Source organism: Odontomachus brunneus, unplaced genomic scaffold (genome assembly GCF_010583005.1).
Source record: "Odontomachus brunneus isolate Ranch 3 - 2012 unplaced genomic scaffold, Obru_v1 Obru_scaffold_124, whole genome shotgun sequence".
NCBI lineage: Eukaryota > Metazoa > Arthropoda > Insecta > Hymenoptera > Formicidae > Odontomachus > Odontomachus brunneus.
In genome coordinates, this window is record NW_022639574.1 from 210,447 (window position 1) to 227,853 (window position 17,407).

The following is a 17,407-nucleotide window of genomic DNA, read 5'->3' on the forward strand; positions in this document are numbered from 1 at the left end:
ATAATGAAAAAAAACTTAATTTGATATGTTTATTTTAGTATAGAATATTTAATATATATTATTTATGAAAAATATAATATACATATAAAATAGAAACTTCTATTACAAAATTTTGTACTCCCAAGCTTTATTTTCAACCGTAAAATTGTTATTTTTATTGAAACATGATTTTTAGTTTATGTAGTTACATTGATGTAATTCCGCATGAAATATAAGTTTCTAATAGCTATTATAGTCATTCTTCCATTAGATAAGATGGATTAATTCACAAATTCAGCCCAAAAATTATGAACAATCTTCCTACAATCGTATATATTCGAACATTTTGCTAATATATCATGCAATCTACTACATTGTGATATTCTCCAAACATTCTCAGAATCTACCTGTGCTGAAACGCAAAGGGTTAAATATAGTGTATCACCGTGAGATACCACGAACCACAAAAGTCGTATTCGTGAGGATTTACGAGTCTTTACTTTGAACTTAATTAGAATAGTTTTGTTATCCCAAGCAAAATAACGAATTGCGAATTACAGAAAGCTCTGTAGATAAATCTAAATCCGCCACTTCTTCCTCAGGGCTGCATTTACAAGTTCCTGGAAACGACGAAGGACCACCTGATAATTCTGGGCGCTGTCGGGCTTGGTCTGTCTGTCCTCGAACTCTTCGGTATAGTTCTCGGCTCCTGTCTCTACATAAAACTCAGGCACGATTTCGATGACTGAGAATTGCTTCAATGCCGCGAAGGCAACAACAACGGCCAGTCGTGGTGTAGGTACATGCAAGACAACTCGGGAACTGTTTGATTATCGGAGTAGGGGCGGGAAGACGCGCAATTATGTGATCGCAAGACCATTCGGATAAAAAAGATCCATCTTTGACCGCGGACTCCTTTTTGCGACTCCCGCCTCTTACTCCTCCTCTTCGACCTCTCCCTCGTATTTTCGAAGAAGTATCAACGAGTTAAAACGACAGTAGCGAAGAAGAAACAATATCGTCTTCAGCAACTATTTCTTTTCTCGCATTTAAAACGAACGAATAATCGAAGAAAACAGCGAAAAATCGAGGATCGAAGAAGGAATATAAAAATCGATTCAGTATCCTTGGATCACGAAACGAAGGACTAAAAGCACTTTTTCATCGTTGAACATTTGCACATCCGGTCGAGTTTGAGGTTCGCACATCATCGATGATATGAGTCAATTCCTTCAAAAGCGGTGTTATTACAAGAGATAGACGTATTCAGGTAACCACAGAAAATTCTTTAAAAATTCATAAATTTTTATCTTTTTCTAGATTGTCATTCTTTAAAAACTTATAAAAAAATATTAAGAATACATTGAGAGAGATTCAGAGAATGACATGCACTATAATTGAAATTCCTGAGAACTTTTTAGTATATCCATATAAAATTATTCTACATCAACAAATATATACTTTGAGAATTCAGGAGGAATAATGTTTAAGAAATACAATTATAAAATAGCCAGTAAAAATTAATTTGATTATAATTAGTCTTTATTTTTTTAATTTTCTGTAAGTCTTCTTTAAAATGTTTTCTTTATGAATTTATATCTATATTTATGCTATCTATAAATACACTAGTTCCCATTAGTACAATTTTGGAAACTTTTCTCTTAATGCTGTTCGAAACAATTATTCAATGAGAAAATTTATGAGAATTAATCAAAAACAAATTTTCTTATTGGATCATCGACTGTGTATAGTTTGTTAATTAAAGGTAATACTTTTAAATGTAATACTTAATTGAAATACTTTTTCTCTATGAATAACATCCCATATCCAACAGAAACATTTATTTTTGTAATTCTCAGAAAATACGTGTTTCTATTACATGTACGCAATACGTTGCAAAACTCATTGAGGGAAAGTGTTGCTATATTTAATTAAGCCAATTGTGTCAAATTGCGTCGAGAAGCATCCAAACGATATTGAGAAACCGAGTATAAGAACATATAAGAAGACATATAAGAAAATAGAAAATCTGAAATTTTAAATATCTTACCAAATAACTCTTCTGGAATTATCCCTCTCTTTCCTGTAATAACATCGTTTTTGTTGTCATCTTGCAAAATACTCATAATATCTATAAGACGAAGCCTGGCTCTAGTGCCTCTCTTTCGAAGAAGCGGTTCCCCGTGAGAAATTGTAAAGATAATTTCGACAAACGATTTCGATAAGCAAACGTACACGATAAGTACATACATTTGCAGTTTACGCTGAACTAGTAAAATTATCTCGAACACGTATCTACATTTGTAATCAATACGATTAATAGACTATATATTCTCTAAATTACTTTCAGTAAAATTTCATTCAGAAAGTAGAATGACAACCAAGATACTGGAGTTTAAGTAACTTCTCACTCATATAGAGCAAATCCTTTACTTTGATTCGTCGAACGTATATTTTCACTTGAAATTGAAGAGTCAATATGTACAGCCAGTGTTGCAACAGTTTTATTTCAATAAATTTCAGAACTTGGTATCCAGAATTTGGTATCCAACAGAAATGATTTCTTTTAATAATTCTCAAAAGCATTAGGAAATATTTCGAAAAAACTTACATATTACAAATAATCTTGTCTTTGACATATGTTGTAGAGAATTTATTTCTAAATAACATGAGCTTTGAATCAAATGTGGCACTCACTTATAATTCCTAACATATTTTAAGTTTAAATATTTTAAATTAATAATATATAACTAAAAGTAATAATTCAATCTAATTTAGGAAAAATATGAATTTGTGAATGTGCTATGATTTTCCTCACGCAGATATTCTTTGTTTTTCGTCAACCTCCCAAAATTCTCGAAGGAGAAAACGTATGAATCATATATTACAATTAAACAATAGACAATTAATTTATTAGAAAACGAAATATTTTGCTAGGTCTTGCATAAGAATCATAACTGTTCTTCTGTATTGCAATTTTAGTGATATCTTTGAAACATTTAAAAGATATCCTACTTGTTTGAGATGTTTTTAAGATATCTTTGAAATTTATTTTAGAAAAATATCTAACCTTGAAGGATTAACGCTTTTTTTCATTGAATAAATAACATAATTTTAATTATCAAGATATCAAGATCAATATATTAAGATCAAAATCATGCCCCAGCTTTCTTATACATTTTCAACGTGGCTTAGAGATTACTAAATTTTAATTTAAAATATCTCAGAAAATATAACAAAAGTGCCATTTAATTCAAAATGTATTTTACTCAAGAATTAAAACTTTAATATTCGTTCAAATCTGACATTATTCGGATATTCAATTTCGGATATTCAGATAATCAGATATATCTGAATATTTGCAAGCCCTGTTAGAAATTAACACACATATAAAAATCAAGGTTATTCGAACTGTGGAAAAGTTTTCCTAAAGACTTATCGATAAATTTTCCTACTGGATACATTCTAAAATTCATCGAAATACAGTATTGGAACCTTTTTTCCAGTAATTGAACACGAACTGACAAAATAGCCTTGACCCAATGCAACTTTATTACGATTTTCTAACTATATACACGTTACATAGTTTTACGTTAATGTTCAGAAATGTATGTATACGATTATAAAATATTAGCAACCTAAAATTAAAAAAAAAGACAAATTCATGTAATTGATTAAAAAATGTTCACTTTTATAAATTAAAAATTTATTCTGAATTTATTTTAAATTAAATATTTATTAAATGTATACTAAATTAAATGTTTACTCTTGTGATTTTGAGTGGCAATATTATTGATTGTCTCTTTATGTGAATTTTCTCTCGTTTTGAGTGAGATTTTACTCCAGAAAAGAAATTTTGAAGGAAATTTTACTTGAAGAAATTGACTAAACCGTAAGTCGTTTTTAATTCTCGCCATCGATGGTGTTCGAATATTTCATGCGGTATTTTCTTCAGGACAAATGAAATTGCGCCTTTTTGTCATACAACGCATCGTCAATCGTGACGTTAAGTACACACTCTCTAATCTTTTCCGCCGAACGTAATATCTTACAAACTCTCGGAGTAATTTCGCATCTTGCGAAAGCGGCAACTCCACTCGATACTGCCATTACGAATTTGCACATTTTTAATCGCTATGTACAAAGTACAAATTAGCGATTATAACAAAGAACCATGACGAGAGAAATTTATTGTCACGTAATTTCTCCTAACGTAACGAAAAGATCTAATCGATCGAGTAACGTCGATTTTTCCGATCATCAGATCGCGCACCACCGAGTTTGATTAAGAATGTAATCCGCCGGAGCGATTCCAAATAAAATAAATGGAACGAGAATTTATACGGTACGGTGGGTAAACTCGATGACGGATTGATCTGTACTGACGTTAAAGTCAAATGCTAAAAAATCGACTCGGACCTCGGATAACTGTTAACAGTGCCTTTATGATATTATTAAGCTCAGAGATATTTTAAAATATGCGGAAAACAAATAGAAAAAGAAAAAAAGAGAAAACGTGTCATGGTAGTGTAAATTGTGAAAAAGGAACTAGCGGAGGAAAGGAAGACGGACTCTGACGCGTAATAAATTTTACGCGCGCGGCATGTATATATTTATCCGTTGCTTCGCAAACGAGTACAAGCCTTCGCACATTATTTATATAATGAACGCTTTCTTTCTTGTACAACGAGAACACACGCCGCCTCGGATCGGCAATTGTAAGCTACGAGAACAAAGTCGACGTGATCTTCAAGTTATATCGGACTTCAAATTCGTTGCAATTTTGTATTTTCCGCCAAAGACACGTCGACGATAATTACGCTCCTTTTTGCAATTGCAGATTCCGTCGATGTTGTGCTCGAGAAAAGTTTCCGGACATATTTTACTATTGTACCAACACATCATATATTATTTTCTTCTTAATATTATTGTCCTCTTTGCTATATATTATGTATACATATACATATATTATATATATTATCAATTAGCATTTAGGCAAACTTTATACATATTGTACATATCAAACGCTATTCTGTTACAAATAAATGTTTAAATCGTACCTTCCTTCGTATACCAATCCTGAAAATATACGGTGAATCCTTTTATATCCAGAATGCAGTGCAATATATAAATCGAATTGAGAGATAAACTCTGCAGCACATAACGAAGTATACGAAAGATATATGATTATTGTCTGATGTGTTCCTTTTTTCAGCATTTTGCAAAAATTGATCCCTCCGATCGCGCAGAAAAACGCTATCGTTTGACAATTTTCTCCATTCCTCAATTGTCATCTGGGAGACTGCACGTTATTCGCGTACTTCTCCATCGATTTGAGATGCATCAGTAACATGTCGTCATGCGTTCCAAGAGCAGCGAAAAGCCAAGCAAGCACCGCAAGAATATCTTTTGACAACATTATTTTCTGCCAACCGTCTAATTCGTTCAGAAAGATTTCCAGCGTCGTAGTCTGAAAAATTGTCGAATGCATATTAAGAATCCGATGTTCTCTTTAGGATGATTCGATTTAGCCACATAAAATAATACTGCGCGTCAAAGTATGAACTAAGAAAAAAAAAGTTATTTCGGTCAAATTGTTTTATAGTGTATATTCTTACATTCAACCATATGGTCTCGTTGATATTACAATAGTGCGTCAAAGCCAACTGATCGTCGACCCTCGACGATGCCTGATGAAGACTAAACGTCGCTAGATAAAGAGGAATTGCAATTACAGATCTCGCATGATCCGTGTAAATTTCACGTAGATGATCTGTACCAAGCCGCATTAGATCGAATCTGTATCAAATGTAAATTTTTTCTTTAATTAACATTGGATTAGCATTGGACATTCTTTTCTTTTTAAAATTATTGGACATACTTGTCGAAAATGGAGATGACGCAGACAGTTATTAAGAAAGAAAACATATTTGTGTATATTTCGGAAAAAATCGAATAATTGGACATGAACTCCATCGAAGTATTGAAGAAAACGTGCATCTGCAACGTTAACAGATCATATTTATTAATATTGCCAGTATAACCAAATATATTTACATTAGAGTCCTTAGCAAGTACTGCTCGGGTATTCGAATATATGAAATCAAAAAAATTTTTTTAATAAAACATATTTATAATTAAATCATTAGGAATTACTAACAGCAATATTTTCATTACTTAAAATAAATAATTAATCATTGACTTATTAAATTTCTGTAAGAAAAGTAGTCACTTTACGAAATATTTAGTTTTTATATTAAAATTTGTCAACATAAGATATGAAAACAATAAAAAATGTAAAATGAAAATTAAATAAAAATTAAATTAAATTAAAATATATTTTAATTAATTAATAATTATAGGGAGAGACAGGAAGAGACAGGGAGAAACGGGGAGAGACGAGGAGAGACAGAGAAAAACGGGGAGAGACGGGGAGAAACAGGGAGAGACGGAGAGAGATGGGGTGAGACAGCCCTTATAGAAATATCATACTCATATTGATAATTACTTATTTTCAGTATTAAAAATACTGGATAATAAGTAATTATCAATGATTCTTAGTATGATATTTCTATAAGGGAGGGAGAGGCAGGGAGAGACAGGGAAAGACAGGAAGAGACGGGGAAAGACAAGGAGAGACAGGGAGAGACAGGGAGAGACATATCTTTTCTGTATTTTTTTTTCATGACATAACCAACGTGATGACAGCTATTTGCTTGAGGCGTTTTTTCGTTTTGTGACCACGATACCGTTTGGTTGGTTGGTTTGGTCCATTTAACGCTCGCAACGCCTCGAGCAACAAAGATAGAATAACGCTCGTGCGTTGCGAGCGTTAAGTAGATCAAACTAATCAACCAAACGCTACCGTGGTTACGAAACGAAAAAACGCCTCTAGTAATTTGACAGATGCAAACGACACGAAGCAAACTGCAGCCCACACGAAATGAGCTAAGCAAGAGAATCAATCAGCATCGCGGAAAAGCGGCAACAATTAAATCTCTTACATGCAGAAAAGTATTACTAGTTTATCAGTAATAATTATTCTATCAGTAAATATTCTATCAGTAAATATTCTAGAAGTAACACCTCCTCTTCATTTTTGACGAAAATAACTTTTTTGCGAAAATAATTTTTTGAAAAAATAAAATAAAATAAACTTTCGTATTACTAGTATGAATTGTATCATACCTTGTCTTCCTAAAGTTGTGTGCAACGATTACAATCTTTATTTATATTTTATATTACACATGCAATTTTTATTAAATTTCTATTCATATTATATTTTTAATATTTCGCAAAATCACAAAGTGCTCGTAAAAAATAAAAAAAGACACTCACCATTACAAGATGCAGAAGCGCCATTCCGCCTAAGAGACCCTGAAAAACACGTCCAGTAGATTTCCAAAAGTTCTGGACCGTAATTGCTACTCTTATCAGCGTGTGCGTTCGAATCTTTGTGATATCGCGGCCTTCTTCGCTTGCCACCCCGCCTTTTGTTGCACGCGTCGTATCATTTTCCAAAGCACGTCTCAACCCGCCAATTTTCACGGCGCTAAAGCCATTCTTGCCTTGAATATAAATCGTGTCCGTAGTCAATTCCGGAAGCGGTACAGGCTCCACGTACTTTGTGCGTGCATTTTCCTCAGCCTTCTTCAAGATCTCCGTGATGGGTACCTCGTTGTCCGCTTGCATAGAAAATCAAATTAATGTGGTCATAATTACTGAAAATTCATACATTATAGACAAAATAAATTTTCATCGATTCTTCGGATAGGGAAAACGAGATTTAAAAGTCACATTATAGTCAATTGTTATAAAGCTTATATCTCAATTGATAAACATACATTTGATAACATATTTTTCTCTACAGGATATCTCACAATACATGACACACTCATTTCGTGTATAGATAGAACTTATCAAACTGATCATATAATTTCTCTACTATTTTGTAAACAACTACGTCAAATTTTGAATTATTAGTTAAAGAAAATTAGTGAATGATTACGTACGATACAGTAAATAAGCTGTAATGGCATCTACCGTTATGTATTTGTACGTTATGTATTTGTACATTAGGGGAAATCAAACTAAACAAAAAAGATTTCTATCATTTTGCAAATAACTATAAATTTTTAGTTACTAATTGAAGAAAATTGATGCATAATTGTGCGCAATAATGTGCTAATTTTTTTAATAACTAAAAATTTACTTAGTTATTTGCAAAATAGTAGGACTTTTTTATTCAGTTAGAGTTAATGCATAAGCATACAATGTAAATCATACATACCATCACACTTTGTACCGTATTCCGCGCGATCATTCACCAATCTTCTTTAATTAAGACTCCTGACCTCTCGCATTGTCTATCTCTTTTTAATGACGTCAGAAGCAAAACATGCATGCTAAAAATTCTTGCGAAATACATTGAAATAAAGATATATATCTATAAAATGACATTTGCAATTGATTAATTAAATTTGTAAGATATTCCGTGCACTATATATCTATAAAATGACATTTGCAATTGATTAATTAAATTTGTAAGATATTCCGTGCACTATATATCTATAAAATGACATTTGCAATTGATTAATTAAATTTGTAAGATATTCCGTGCACTTCCTTTTTTGCTTTAACAATCAATAATTTATTGTAAATTAACCTGAATAGAAATAGATTAAAAAAATGAATTGTATGTCACGTTAATTTACGACAAATTATTGTTAAAGCAAAAGGGGAGTGCGCGGAATATTTTACAAATTTGTTTAATCCGTTGTGCAAGTGTTACTTTATGAATATATATCTTTATTTTAACATATTTCGCATTTTCTCGCTTCTGACGTCATTAAAAAGAGATAGACAATGCGAGGGGCCAAGAGCCTTAATAACTCAAAATTTACGTAATTATTTTACGTGGTAAAACGCATAAATAGCGCATAATTATATAATTTCGCTGTTAAATTTACAATAGGAGAATTAGCTGAGTAGACGTGAAAAGTGTGACAACCACTTTCGGTCTCCCCTACCGCGTAAAAAGTTTTCTTTCCGCATTACCTCGACTAACGTTTTTCTTCTTTCTTTGCGATTTATCGGTAATGCTACTTTCTCCGCTATGACGTCTAGGGGATGATCGGTTGTCGATTCGAGTGCGATAATTGTCATTTACCGTGCGAGATCGTTCACCGAGTCTCCGTCTTTCGGTTTGTTTACTGCGCTTCCTCCTTCTTCCCAGCGACTTTGAAGCGATCCTGTCTTCGCTCGCGCGAACGTCGGAGTAACAGACCTTCCCGCGTAAGTGCTTCTCGATTTTACGAGCCTGATCGTTACTCCTAATGTCCGAAGACTCGGTCTCTGTATCTTCGGTGTTGCGTTGTCGTCGAAGAAAATTCTGAGATGTTGAATAGCGAGTTCAATGTTCGATATAACGCATTTTCTTTTTTATTTTTTTTTTTTTTATATGCGATGTCACTCAATCTGGCGTAGTACAAAACGAAGCAGTGTGTATGTCGACATAAGATACATTTATCGGTCGAATAAAATTGATTCATCATAAAAAAGACTCGCACTCTTAAAGTTCGCGAATTATCTTTACAAATCAGTTTTTAACTTACAAGGAGACAAATTAAATAATACAGAATAGAATCCAATCAATCGCGCTATATATATAATCGACCTGATACAAACTGTCTTAGTTTCTTGGCTGTACAGTCGGCTTGAATCTTCTGAGCTAGTCCATCGCTTCTGCAATGACGCGCTACCACCTTTTGCATAGCTATCATTGTCCGCGGCACGAACAGCAACGGCATCATTCTCACTGTCGTTTCGCTCGAACGATTTAGCGATTTCCATGGATCTTTGCTCGTGAGAATCTCGATTTCGGCGTGTCATTTTAACTTCTGTCACATCGATTCAATCGTCTCATCAATCTGACGACCGACTCAATTTCGTACACATACGAGTTCTCTTTATTCAAATACTCGCAATAGGAAACTAACGGATGCATCAAAATTCCTTTCAGCATGTTTAACTTCTAACGTTCAACCTCACAACTAACCGATAACCCTACTGTTGCGATCTGTCCGGGATTGTCGCGAACCATAGTAACGCTTTGTTGTCATTACGAAGCTCTGTGGAGACCGGCTTGAAAAATCGATGCGGTAAAAGTATCAGTTGCTGACTATAGAATTTTGTTGCTTCGCATAGAATATTCACTTATATTTAGTTTCGTATTTACATAATTTTTTTAAAGTCACGTAATTTTTTTCTAGTGTCACGTAATTTTTTAAAATTAGTATCGCCAGACAACACAAATATCCACAATACATCTTAAAAACATTTTAAGTAGATCTAAAATAAGTAGGATATCTCTCATTTATCTAATTTTTTTATATGAATTAAAATATAAAAAATAGAAATTTCCAATAAAAATGATAAGTTCAAATAAAGTATTTCAATGAAATTTATATATATTTCTATCAATTCTTTTACTGGATTTTTTAAAGCTGCTTAAGCACTTTAGTAAAATATTTGCTAAAATCATTTTGACAAAATATTTATTTGACAAGAATTTTTAACGCGCGCGCCTATTTTCTTGCTTCTGACGTCATCAATCAAGAGTTCCGCGGCGAGGGGCTAATCTTAGTTTTGAGTTTTTCAATCAAATTGTGATTACAATTATGTCACGTACGAATACATGATTATTAATAATATGATTATTATATAATTATATGTTTTTTTTTATATGATACATAATGCGTTATATTCCTAAAAAGTCTGTTAATTACACTGTTTATTACACTGAATGATGTTTTTACACAGTAGCTGTATACAACTTATATATAAAACATTTACAAAACATAGTTCTTCTTTACTACTAACTGAAGCACTGTTTTTATTTTGAAAACCTAAAAAACTCTTATAATAATAATAACAATAATGATTGTATATATATATATATATATATATATATATATATATATATATATATATATATATTACTTCAGTTGAATAGTATTTTACATTTGTTTTCATCTAAATTTAATTTAAGGAATCGTGTCAATAGATACTTATAGAATTTCTAAATCACAATGTCGTATCTCTGGATGATTTTTCTGGAAATAAGAATTACAAAAATTACACACTGACATTTTTAGATATAATTACTAATTACGAATTTAGGAATTACTAACAAAATTATTATATAACTCGTGGATAATTTTGCGCTTACCTTTAGTTTTAATTCTATTCTATCGATCTCTCCACCTAGCATATCCACAATATTTTCACCGTGTCTTAATAAGAATGCTTCTAATTCATCAATATTCTGCATGCTCTTCACTTCCTACATAAGAGGTAAAACATGATTCGTTTATTGTAATTAATATTGCTATCAGGATTGAAAGTTTTTAAACAATAACACGTTACCACGCAACGTTATTCGTTATTGGAAAAAATGGTAACTCGTTAGCGTATTATTTGTTACTCTTAAAAAAATAACTTGTTACCGTCATTGTTACTCAAGAAATAACGAATCGATACAAATTTGTTACTTTTTCACAAAATTTTAAAGCTCTTTTTTTGTTTCTATCTATTTTATGTAATCAATATGTCCAAACATTGCGAATCTAAGTGTTATTTTTACACGCATAAACATCTAAAAATAACATGTTTGACTGAAGTTCTTTCTGCATGTTTTCGCTTTTAAGTTGTGTTATTTAACACATTAAACATATTAAATTATAAGTTAATATGTTTAAACATGTTAAATGACGTAATTTAAAAGGCAAGAAATGTGTAAGAAGAGCTTCAATCAAAATAACAAACTTGGATTTACAATGAAGTGACGATAAAAGTGTAACGATTATATTCGTTACCGTTATTCAACAAATGTAATTGCGTTATTGTTACTAATAAACGAAAATAATAATAATAAATATAGTAACAAATGTCGTATATATAATAATATAATAATAAAAATAACAATTCGTTACCAAGTTGTTACGGAAAAAAGTAATTTATAACGTGTTACAAGTGATACGTTATTTCCCAACCCTGATTGCTATACTATTTTGAGGAGAAATGGAAAAATAATATTAATACCTCTAACATCGTGATAAGATCATGTTTGTCCAGATAAGATCTTGTCAGTTCCCGTCCATCGAAATCTAATTCAGCTTTATATCTCACTAGATTATTACCCATATCAATACCTTTTACATCGTGTATAGCGCGAACCTAAATTATATGCGAAAAAATATAATTATACAGAAAAAAAATCGTAAGAACAATGCATAATTGATTTTAAAAGCAACATTACCATTATATCAGCTTCTAATTCAGCATTGATCTTATCGAGATTCTCTTGCGATATACTTCTTCCCACGAGTGCGGCGACGTTCGAATAAATAATGAAAGACGCCACTCCGCCAAGGAGGCCGCCAACTAGGAGCGAACCGATAGCATCAAACATCGGATTTCCTAAATACGAAGTCAAGCCCATACATCCAGCCGCACCAATGACACCGAGTACCTGAATAAAATCAAAATTAAACATTTAATCTCTTATTTTTTAGTATATTACCTTCTGTACATTTAGATTATAATAATTATTTTTCAGAACAATAAAACCTGTCTTCTAAAATCTTTAATAGTGCTTTTCTTTTTGGTATCAATTTAAAATAAAATTATAAATTATGAAAGTTATAAGTTACAAGTTATATGAGAAGTTAAAGATAGTCTAAGGACACAACTTACAGCTGCAAAATCCTCCATAAGCACAACATTCACGGACGGATCCTGCCCTTCCAAGACGTACTGCTTGAAGCTCTCTTTCTTCTCTTCCGCACCTTTTCTTATAGAGTGCAACGCTATCATCAACGTTGCTCCTTCGGACAATAAGGATCCACCTAAGACAAAGTACGCCCAGAAAAGGGAATCGAGCGGTGCAGGAAACAGGAGCCCATGTATACCGTGATATACGGAGAGACCTGTGCCGACGCAAAAGATTCCCACACCTGATATTAGCGAAGAAACATACTTCATGTTTGTGTAGCCGTATGGATGGTCGGGATTGGGATTCTGCAAAGTTGTTCAAATAAGAAAAATTGCGAAAACTCGTCAAAATAGACGCCAAAATCTTTATAATTATTCACCTGCACTGATTTATGAATACCATATGCTAAAATCAACTGATTACAAGTATCCGCCGCGGAGTGAATGCACTCGGAGAACATACTGTGCGAGCCGGTATATAACCAAGCGATTAATTTACAGAAAAAGTTACTGGCGTTTCTAGGAAAAAAAAATGATGAATTAATTAAAGCAATGTGTAATTACACGTACAATCGTTAGCATAAAGTTTGCAACGTTATTTCTTGAGTTTATGTATACGCAAATTTAATAAGACTGCGAACCTCGGTGCACGAGCTTAAATATTGAGAGGTTTGCGAACTATCAAATTTTTAAGTACGAGATTTAAACAATTATAACAGCATCAACAGAACAAGTTACAAATAATTAATTACATATTTAATTATCGTATTTAATTAAAAATTAGAACATGGGCCAATTCAAGATTGACTGATAATTGATTTCAACAAATTCAACCGAAGACCGTTCAATTTATTTCAACGAATTAAAAACTATTCAATTAACAATTGAGTGGAAGGAATCAAAGATCGTTTAATTAACGAATAAACTTAACAATTTAACTAAAAGTCGTTTAATTGCTGATTGATACGAGCAAAACTTAATTGAAAACTATTTGGTGACGTTTGATATAACCGAAATTCAATCGAAAATCGTTCGTTGACGATTGCTAACATCATTTTGAACAGGAGGAATTCTAGAGTAACTACAACGCACAAGATAGTTGTAAATATGGCAAAAAAAAAATTTGATGGATTTTACTACCTGTCACAAAGATCTTGTGACTCAATCGAGGGTGACTGTTATGGATTTCGCAAGTCGTCTGAAGGAGAAGTCTTGCACTCGTGCATCTTTTGTGTAGAACATAACCCTCGGTCACAATTATGATATTCCTATCTAGAATATCGTGGAAAATGCCAATAATTGAAAAGCTCTAAGTAGGAACCGCGTTAAGGAAATATACATTGTCATCGGACAGTTTTCAATTGAACTTACTCATATTAAAGTCAATTTAAACAATCTTTTATTTTATTTTATTTTATATATTTTATTTTATTTTTTAATTAAATTTAATTGTTGAACAAATGAACAACTTCTAATTCTCTTCGTTCATCAATCCCTTCATTTACATTAATCATTAATTGAATCAATAGTCTTTAATTGAATTTATCGAAATTAATCATTAATGAAACAAATTTCAATCAATTTGCTCTAATCAATCATCAATTAATTGAATTTGCTCAAATCGATTATCAAATTTAAAAAAATTTGACATATATTGAATATTGAATTTGCTCAAATCGATTATCAAATTTAAAAAATTTAACTTATATTGAATATTGAAGCAAAAGTGTAAATATTATTATATTGCATAAATTTATTTATATTCCAACATGACTGAAAGTATACGTTAGATACGCACATTGCTATTGCGGTCAATACCACTTTACCGGATCTTCCAAAAAGACCTTCCCTTTGTATTATCTCCGTCTTACTACCGATCTCTCGTCTGTAATCCCTCAACCTTCGTTTGACCGTAAAAACATCTACAATGAAAAATTCAGATATTTAATTAAAATAATCTTTTTATTGATTATATTTTATCAAGAAAATATTTCTATCATGATATAGACAAAGAAAAAGAGTGAGAGAATGAGAGGGGCAGAGAGAGAGAAGGAGAGAAGGGGGGAAGGGAAAAAAATGTATCATCTATCAAATCATATATCATTTATAGATGATATATCATAGATTTTGATATTGATACATAATAGATTTATCACAAAATATATACTCTCATTTATATATTATTCACATATTTACTTTGTTGGTAGATTTTTCGCTCAACCTCTTTCTTTAAAAGTTCCTTCAGCAAAGCCTCTCGTGATCCCCACACTTCTAAAGCTCTGTAAATAAATAAAACATTAATGATAAATTAAATTAAATTAAATTAATTAAATTGTTACCTCACAACTAAAAAATATACAACATTTATCAAATCAATAAAGCTTCTCTCTCTCTCTCTTACTTAGCCTCAACATCTTTCCTCCAATATACTGTGATAGGTGGCTCCAGCTCATATGGAGAACGTCTTTTAGTTTTTGGTAAGGTCTCCAAATCAGTGAGCTTCAATAAAAAATCTGACATGGCTCTTACAGGTGTAATAAAGTTACGTTCCAAAGAAGATGTCGATTTATCAACTCTGATCCTCTTTTTTGCTACAAAATAAAAAAATTAGGGTTAAAAATACCAGCTGGTACTTAATATTATACCTTTTTTCAGTGTAATATCATCTTTTAATGACTCTTTAGACTCTGTGGACTGCTTTTCTGTAAGTTTTGCTGTTTCTTCTGTCTCTTCTTCTTTCTTATCAGCAGGAATAATTGGTTCTATGTCTAATACTCTTTCTTTTAATTTACCTAGTGTTTCTTCATTTAACTCTATTATTCGCTGCTGAGAATCTTCAGCTAATATTTTTTCAGACTTATCTTTCTTAGTTTTTGTATCATCAGATAAAAATCTTGTCATATAAATCCATCTCCAATCATCATGCTTATCTACTTTTCTATTAATAAAAATTTTTTGAGCACTCGTAAACTTGCATACTTTGTATCGGATGCCACACTTGGGTATTATAAAAATACTGGCATGTCTTCTGATTAATCCAATCTGGAATACACACAGCTGATCGACATGACATCGACTTGCGTTCCGAATAAAGTTCAAAAGATTGTAGGAGCGATGCAACATCGTAATCCTTTTCTTTTTCCCTTCTTATAAAGATATATTGTTATACATCACCTAACCTATAAAAAAAAAGACTTAGAAATGTATTATTTGAAAATAAAACATTAGAAAGTGTGTAGTGGGTGTGATTATACATAACAAATAATAAAAGAACATAACAAGAAAGACATCTTACTTTTATAATTTGTTAAAATTGTAATGTGAAATAGAAATGTAATAAACTTCTGAAGACATACAAGTATTAAAAAATTTACCTTACTACTAAGTTATCCTCGTTACAATAAACACATTGTTAAGCAGCTATAATACTGACATCGTCTTAACAATAGATTAATAAAAAACGAATAACTGTCTAATACTTCGAACTATCAATAACCACATTCGCCGCAGAACAACCACTACATGAATTGTCGGTAAGGAAGTATCCGATAGTATGATCAGAGAGAAGTTTCTCTCTAGTTAGAATGCTAGAAAGAAAGAAAAGAAGATCGCTACATTTCGTCGCTATATAACAAGTTTATATAACCTGTCATACTCGTCAACTTTTACGATTAATATGTCGCTTGCGGAGCAGAGCGACAATTTTAACTTTCATTTTCGGTTTTTACGTATAAACATACACAATATTATTGAGTTTCAGCCAAATCAGAAATGAAAGAACTTTAAACTATATAATTACTATTTCTTTATTTTTATAATGAAATTACTTTGCTAGTAATTGAAAAACGATCAAGCTATGTCACAAGTTGAAACAAAAGTAAACTGTTATGTCACACAAGTAAATGTTATGTATATCACACAATAACTTTTAAGAAAATATAAAGTAAAATCTTCCCATAAATTAAAAAAAATGACACAATTAAAATCTCAAATATTTAAGTTTTCCAACAAAATCAATTTACTTGTATTTACTTGTGTATTTATTTTAACACATTATTTTATTTATTTCTAAGGTGAGGTTATTTGATCACTAATTGAAATACTTATTAAATTTTGTGTTTACAAAAATATGAATTTAATTTTATATTTGCATATTTCCATATGGAATGTTTATACATTAATATAAATGTATAACAAATATATATTCACTTATAAAATATAACGGATACATTATCAATCATAAAATATAAAAATATATATATTTTATAGTTAACAATTGTTATAAGAAAAATTCTATTATGTTAACTGTATACATGAAAATCAGTTACGTAAATTGTATTGATAAAAATTAATTTTTTTTATTATATATATATATATTTATATATATTTATATATTTATATATTTATTATATTGATAAAAATTTAAAAAAATTAGTATTTAAACTATGGACACATAAATAAATGTGTTTTTATAAGGAATTGACTATTAAAAGAAAGATCAAGCATTTTTTAGCTATATAAGAAAAAGAAATAGTTTATGTATGCTTCTGTATACATAACATACACATTTTGTCTTTTATATACAGGGTGTTCGGAAAGTACCGGGACGCCCGAATATCAGGAAAAATATAAGTTTTACAAAAAAATGTTTCAG

The 17,407-nt window shown here is 31.1% G+C and overlaps 3 protein-coding genes across 4 annotated transcripts in view; 1 reads left to right on the top strand and 2 right to left on the bottom strand.

Annotated features, from left to right (window-relative positions):
- Positions 1-5,038, top strand: part of LOC116849709 (CD151 antigen-like) — a 118,865-nt gene extending 113,827 nt beyond the window's left edge. The window contains exon 5 of the mRNA XM_032827120.1: positions 582-5,038. Within this exon, the coding sequence (XP_032683011.1) occupies positions 582-728 (147 nt within the window). The 3' untranslated portion in view covers positions 729-5,038. The remainder of the gene's footprint in view (positions 1-581) is intronic.
- LOC116849708 lies at positions 4,564-10,190 on the bottom strand. The gene is made up of 6 exons (XM_032827119.1): positions 9,667-10,190; positions 9,037-9,370; positions 7,318-7,664; positions 5,861-5,979; positions 5,598-5,778; positions 4,564-5,449 (listed from the first exon to the last, which is right to left on the bottom strand). The coding sequence occupies exons 1-6, from the start codon at positions 9,868-9,870 to the stop codon at positions 5,270-5,272; spliced, it is 1,365 nt and encodes a 454-aa protein (XP_032683010.1). The 5' UTR covers positions 9,871-10,190; the 3' UTR covers positions 4,564-5,269.
- Positions 10,191-10,672: 482 nt separating this feature from the next.
- LOC116849700 (zinc transporter 9) lies at positions 10,673-16,314 on the bottom strand. 2 transcript variants are annotated; one of them, XM_032827103.1, is made up of 11 exons: positions 16,128-16,314; positions 15,733-15,932; positions 15,155-15,344; positions 14,950-15,032; positions 14,552-14,675; positions 13,134-13,272; positions 12,736-13,059; positions 12,299-12,511; positions 12,082-12,216; positions 11,210-11,323; positions 10,673-11,093 (listed from the first exon to the last, which is right to left on the bottom strand). In XM_032827103.1, the coding sequence occupies exons 2-11, from the start codon at positions 15,824-15,826 to the stop codon at positions 11,049-11,051; spliced, it is 1,461 nt and encodes a 486-aa protein (XP_032682994.1). In that variant the 5' UTR covers positions 15,827-15,932; positions 16,128-16,314; the 3' UTR covers positions 10,673-11,048. The 2 variants fall into 2 exon arrangements, with proteins under 2 accessions (XP_032682994.1, XP_032682993.1); XM_032827102.1 differs by having other exon boundaries at positions 15,399-15,932.
- Between the last annotated feature and the right edge of the window lie 1,093 nt (positions 16,315-17,407).

Bases quoted from the DNA above. Each gene is read 5' to 3' on its own strand.
- LOC116849708 (XM_032827119.1), bottom strand. From the start codon at position 9,870: ATGACACGCCGAAATCGAGATTCTCACGAGCAAAGATCCATGGAAATC. The intron at 7,665-9,036 runs GTAATGCGGAAA...TTTCTATGCAAG, and splicing joins GAAGAAAAACGTTAGTCGAG to CGGACAACGAGGTACCCATC. The intron at 5,779-5,860 runs GTATGTCCAATA...CATTTGATACAG, and splicing joins GTCATCTCCATTTTCGACAA to ATTCGATCTAATGCGGCTTG.
- LOC116849700 (XM_032827102.1), bottom strand. From the start codon at position 15,876: ATGTTGCATCGCTCCTACAATCTTTTGAACTTTATTCGGAACGCAAGT. The intron at 15,345-15,398 runs GTATAATATTAA...TTTATTTTGTAG, and splicing joins TGATATTACACTGAAAAAAG to CAAAAAAGAGGATCAGAGTT. The intron at 12,512-12,735 runs GTAAGTTGTGTC...GATTTTATTCAG, and splicing joins TTATGGAGGATTTTGCAGCT to GTACTCGGTGTCATTGGTGC.